The sequence below is a fragment of the Rana temporaria genome, chromosome 5 (assembly GCF_905171775.1).
Source record: "Rana temporaria chromosome 5, aRanTem1.1, whole genome shotgun sequence".
Classification (NCBI taxonomy): Eukaryota; Metazoa; Chordata; class Amphibia; order Anura; family Ranidae; genus Rana; species Rana temporaria.
Window position 1 is genome coordinate 77,349,447 of NC_053493.1, and position 6,000 is coordinate 77,355,446.

General features: G+C 55.1%; 1 protein-coding gene across 1 annotated transcript in view; it reads right to left on the bottom strand.

The window, feature by feature from the left end:
* DPP6 (dipeptidyl peptidase like 6) overlaps positions 1 to 2,961 on the bottom strand; it is a 1,751,424-nt gene extending 1,748,463 nt beyond the window's left edge. The window contains exon 1 of the mRNA XM_040352727.1: positions 2,807 to 2,961. Within this exon, the coding sequence (XP_040208661.1) occupies positions 2,807 to 2,857 (51 nt within the window). The 5' untranslated portion in view covers positions 2,858 to 2,961. The remainder of the gene's footprint in view (positions 1 to 2,806) is intronic.
* Between the last annotated feature and the right edge of the window lie 3,039 nt (positions 2,962 to 6,000).

A 6,000-nucleotide genomic window follows, 5' to 3' on the forward strand; every position in this document is an offset into this window, starting at 1 on the left:
AAAGAGATACTCTGCTGGGCAATCCTGATGCAAAGTGGTACTCTGCTAAACACTCCTGAATAAAATGGGGACTCTGCTTGGCACTCCTGGATGCAAAGGGGTACTCTGCTGGGCAATCCTGGATGCAAAGGAGTACTCTGCTGGGCAATCCTGGATGCAAAGGAGTACTTTGCTGGGCAATCCTGAATGCAAAGGAGTACTCTGCTGGGCAATTCTGGATGCAAAGGAGTACTCTCCAGGGCACTCCTGGATGTAATAGGGACTCTGCTGGCCACTACTGGACTTATTTATATATTAATTGAATAAACTCACAAATAGAATTAATTTTGTCTCCCTGTCTGGACTTCCTCCACCCAGACCAGCTTTACCTCCTGATGTCTGCCCTTTTGCTCTGCTGTCTGAGAGATAAGGAGGGGCTCTGCTGGGCACTCTTGGATATGATGGGGACTCTGCTTGGCACTTCTGAATGCAAAGGAGGACTCTGCTGGGAAACCCTGGATATGATGGGTACTCTGCTTGGAACTTCTGAATGCAAAGGGGGACTCTGTTGGGAGATCCTGGATCTAATGGATACTCTGCTGGGCACTCCTGCGTGTAAAGGATCACTCTTCTGGGCACTTGTGGATGTAATGGGGACTCTTCTGGGCACTTATGGATGTAATAGGGACTTTGCTGGGCACTCCTGGATGTAATGGGGACTCTGCTGAGCACTCCTGGATGTAATAGGGACTCTGCTGGGCACTCCTGGATGTAATGGGGTACTCTGCTAGGCACTCCTGAATGAAAATGAGTACTCAGCTGGGCACTCCTGAATGCAAAGGGGTACTCTGCTGGGCACTCCTGGATGCACAAGGCTACTCTTCTGAGCACTCAAAGAAAAATAACTCACTGCTCCAGGTGATGATTTCACAGGTGCCCGCCCTGACTCGCCTCCACATATGACCAACAGTGAAAGGGATGGCTGCACTCCAAGATCAATCAAAATTCTGAAATTGCGGAAATTGATTGATTTTGGAGTGCAGCAATCTCTTTCGCTGTTCTTCTGAGCACTCCTGGATGCAAAGGTTTACTCTGCTTGGCACATCTGGATGGAAAGGGTTACTCTGCTGGGCACGCCTGGAATAATGGGGACTCCGCTGGCCACTACTGGACTTATTCATATATTAGTTTAACAAACTTATTAATAGAGTTGATTTCGTTTCCCTGTCTGGACTTCCTCCACTCACATCTGCTTCACCTTCTGGCTTCTGCCCTTTTGCTCTGCTGTCTGTGAGAAAAAGAGGGGCTCTGCTGGGCACTCCTGGATGCAAAGAGGAACTCTACTGGACACTCCTGGATATGATGGGTACTCTGCTGGGCACTGCTGTGTGTAATGGGTCTCTGCTTGGCACTACTGAATGCAAAGGGGTACTCTGCTGGGCACTCCTGGAAACAAAGGTTTACTCTGCTGGGCACTCCTGGATGGAAAGAGGAACTCTACTGGGCACTCCTGGATATGATGGGTACTCTGCTGGGCACTGCTGTGTGTAATGGGTCTCTGCTTGGCACTACTGAATGCAAAGGGGTACTCTGCTGGGCACTCCTGGAAACAAAGGTTTACTCTGCTGGGCACTCCTGGATGGAAAGAGGAACTCTACTGGGTACTCCTGGATATGATGGGTACTCTGCTGGGCACTACTGTTTGTAATGGGGACTCTGCTTGGCACTACTGAATGCAAAGGGTTACTCTGCTGGGCACTTCTGGAAACAAAGGTTTACTCTGCTGGGCACTCCTGGATGCAAAGAGGAACTCTACTGGGTACTCCTGGATATGATGGGTACTCTGCTGGGCACTGCTGTTTGTAATGGGGACTCTGCTTGGCACTACTGAATGCAAAGGGTTACTCTGCCGGGCACTCCTGGAAACAACGGTTTACTCTGCTGGGCACTCCTGGATACAAAGGGGCAATCTTGGATATGATGGGTACTCTGCTGGGCACTCTTGGATATGATGGGTACTCTGCTGGGCACTCCTGGATACAAAGGGGTACTCTGCTGGGCACTCTTGGATATGATGGGTACTCTGCTGGGCACTCCTGGATACAAAGGTTTACTCTGCTGGGCACTCCTGGATACAAAGGGGTACTCTGCTGGGCACTCTTGGATATGATGGGTACTCTGCTGGGCACTCCTGGATACAAAGGTTTACTCTGCATGGCACTCCTGGATACAAAGGGGTACTCTGCTGGGCACTCTTGGATATGATGGGTACTCTGCATGGCACTCATGGATACAAAGGGGTACTATGTTGGGCACTCCTGCATATAATGGTTGGGGATTTATTCATTCATTATAATTGTATGAATGAATTTACAAAACTGATTTTTTTCCCCCCAGCCTATAAATATTTATAAAATCCTGATGAAAAGTTTGGAGACCCCTGACATGGCAGAACAATCCAATCCACCAGGACAAGTCTCTTTCTCTGAGCCATGTGACTGTCATTGGCACATCTCATTGGCCCCCACAGGAGATAGCTGTCCCTTTAACAGAGCAGAACTTGTGTGTGTTAGGATGTGTGAATTGAGTCCCATGTAACAATGTATCGTCTTCTATGACAAGAGGAAACAACATCCCCCGAGGGACACAACTGCCTTGTAATCCAATCAGTGCAGAGCCGGAATGATCGGACTAAAGTCTCATCTCTAATCCCCGTGCTGTGATTACATGATCCGCTATGATCAGCCCCCCCTGTACCTGGGGCACACAATGCAATCCGTCACCCCCAAGGAGTTGCGCCCCCCCGGGACACCCCCGGGACACTTACCATCACGTTGCCCTGCATCTTGGCCGTCTTGATCATCGGCTTCTCCCTCATGTTGGCGGTGGCGGTGGCGGCTGTGTCCGTGTCGGTGTCTCAATCCATCTGCTTTGATGAGTTTAGGAAGCTCCCTGTTTATTCCCCATCTCCGGCGCTGGGTGTCTGCCTCCCCTGCCCCCCTCCCTCCCTCCTTCTCTCTCTCTCTCCTCTCCCGTCAATGGCAGGATTCTTCCTCCTCTCAGGGATCGGGATGGTGGGCGCTGCTCGGTGACGTGTGGGGTAAACACAGAACACGCCGGTCCCGGCGGGTGGGAGACGTGTGGAGTCCCGGGCAGAGGTGCCAGCTGCTGGCAGGGAGTGGGGGAGGAGACTGGGCACTGCCTGCTTCTATGGCACACTCACACACACTGCCCATCATTTATTAATGAGGGCCACCTGAATAAGTCACATCACGACAGTCAGCGAGTTTATTACACACGGGGCTGGTGGCGTGTGCACACTTTGCGCCCCCTTGTCCCGTCATTGCACATGGGAGGCTGCGCGCGCACAGGGAGCGCTGCGCCGGTGGAGTACAGAGCGCGCGCACAGCGCTGTACATACGCCGCATTGCCTGAGCATTGCACGCAGCGCACCGCGCAGCGCCTGGACCTCTCCAGCAGCCTCCGTGACCTGCCGGCCCCGCCCCCCTTTCCTCACTCGCAGCCACTCAGCGCACTCTGTATTTTGAGCCGTGGAAGCGGCGAGGCCGTGTGCCAGGCGGTGGAAAGAGGACGCTGATTGGCCGCCGCGGATTGAAGCAGGGACGCATATGATGTAGCTGGATTATGTACTAAGTGAAGCAAGACAAGGGCTTGTCAGAGGAGGCTGTGTACATGACTGGCAGGGAGGAGGAAGGAGCCAGGGAGGGCTGCAGTCTGGGGACTCACATCATGTGTTCTATGGCAGAGGGGGGAGGGGGTGATGGATGGAATGGAGAGCAGGTGGAGGAGAGGGGTGGCCTTTAATTGGAGGGAGGAGAGGGGTGCACCTGTCATTGGAGGGAGGAGAGGGGTGCACCTGTTATAGGAGGGAGGAGAGGGATGCACCTGTCATAGGAAGGAGGAGAGGGGCGCACCTGTTATTGGAGGGAGGAGAGGGGTGGCCTGTAATTGGAGGGAGGAGAGGGGTGCACCTGTCATAGGAGGGAGGAGAGGGGTGGCCTGTCATTGGAGGGAGGAGAGGGGTGCACCTGTCATAGGAGGGAGGAGAGGGGTGGCCTGTAATTGGAGGGAGGAGAGGGGTGCACCTGTCATAGGAGGGAGGAGAGGGGTGGCCTGTCATTGGAGGGAGGAGAGGGGTGCACCTGTCATAGGAGGGAGGAGAGGGGTGCGCCTGTTATAGGAGGGAGAAGAGGGGTACTCCTGTTATAGGAGGGAGGAGAGGGGTGCACCTGTTATAGGAGGGAGGAGAGGGGTGCACCTGTTATTGGAGGGAGGAGAGGGGTGCACCTGTCATAGGAGGGAGAAGAGGGGTGCACCTGTTATTGGAGGGAGGAGAGGGGTGCACCTGTTATTGGAGGGAGGAGAGGGGTGCACCTGTCATAGGAGGGAGAAGAGGGGTGGCCTGTAATTGGAGGGAGGAGAGGGGTGGCCTGTCATAGGAGGGAGGAGAGGGGTGGCCTGTAATTGGAGGGAGGAGAGCGGTGCACCTGTCATTGGAGGGAGGAGAGGGGTGCACCTGTTATAGGAGGGAGGAGAGGGGTGCACCTGTCATATGGGAAGAGAGGGGTGCGCCTGTTATAGGAGGGAGGAGAGGGGTACTTCTGTCATAAAAGGGAGGATAAGGGTGCACCTGTCATAGGAGGGAAGAGAGGGGTGCTCCTGTCATTGAAGGGAGGAGAGGGGTGCACCTGTTATAGGAGGGAGGAGAGGGGGCACCTGTCATAGGAGGGAAGAGAGGGGTGCAACTGTTATAGGAGGAAGGAGAGGGGTGCACCTGTCATAGGAGGGAGGAGAGGGGTACACCTGTCATTGGAGGGAGGAGAGGGGTGCACCTGTTATAGGAGGGAGAAGAGGGGTACACCTGTCATTGGAGGGAGGAGAGGGGTGCACCTGTTATAGGAGGGAGAAGAGGGGTGCTCCTGTCTTCGGAGGGAGGAGAGGGGTGCTCCTGTCATTGGAGGGAGGAGAGGGGTGCACCTATCATTGGAGGGAGGAGAGGGGTGCACCTGTTATAGGAGGGAGGAGAGGGGTGCACCTGTCATTGGAGGGAGGAGAGGGGTGCTCCTGCCATTGGAGGGAGGAGAGGGGTGCACCTGTCATTGGAGGGAGGAGAGGGGTGCTCCTGTTATAGGAGGAAGGAGAGGGGTGCACCTGTCATTAAAGGGAGGAGAGGGGTGCACCTGTCATTGGAGGGAGGAAAGGGGTGCTCCTGTCATTGGAGGGAGGAGAGGGGAGCGCCTGTCACAGGAGGGAGGAGAGGGGAGTGCCTGCCATTGGAGGGAGGAGAGGGGTGCGCCTGTTATAGGAGGGAGGAGAGGGGTGCGCCTGTTATAGGAGGGAAGAGAGGGGTGCGCCTGTTATAGGAGGGAGGAGAGGGGTGCGCCTGTTATAGGAGGGAGGAGAGGGGTGCGCCTGTTATAGGAGGGAGGAGAGGGGTGCATCTATCATAGGAGGGAGGAGAGGGGTGCGCCTGTTATAGGAGGGAGGAGAGGGGTGCATCTATCATAGGAGGGAGGAGAGGGGTGCATCTATCATAGGAGGGAGGAGAGGGGTGCGCCTGTTATAGGAGGGAGGAGCGGGGTGCACCTGTCATTGGAGGGAGGAGAGGGGTGCGCCTGTCATTGGAGGGAGGAGAGGGGTGCGCCTGTTATAGGAGGGAGGAGAGGGGTGCATCTATCATAGGAGGGAGGAGAGGGGTGCATCTATCATAGGAGGGAGGAGAGGGGTGTGCCTGTTATAGGAGGAAGGAGAGGGGTGCACCTGTTATAGGAGGGAGGAGAGGGGTGCGCCTGTCATTGGAGGGAGGAGAGGGGTGCGCCTGTTATAGGAGGGAGGAGAGGGGTGCATCTATCATAGGAGGGAGGAGAGGGGTGCGCCTGTTATAGGAGGGAGGAGAGGGGTGCGCCTGTTATAGGAGGGAGGAGAGGGGTGCATCTATCATAGGAGGGAGGAGAGGGGTGCGCCTGTTATAGGAGGGAGGAGAGAGGTGCGCCTGTTATA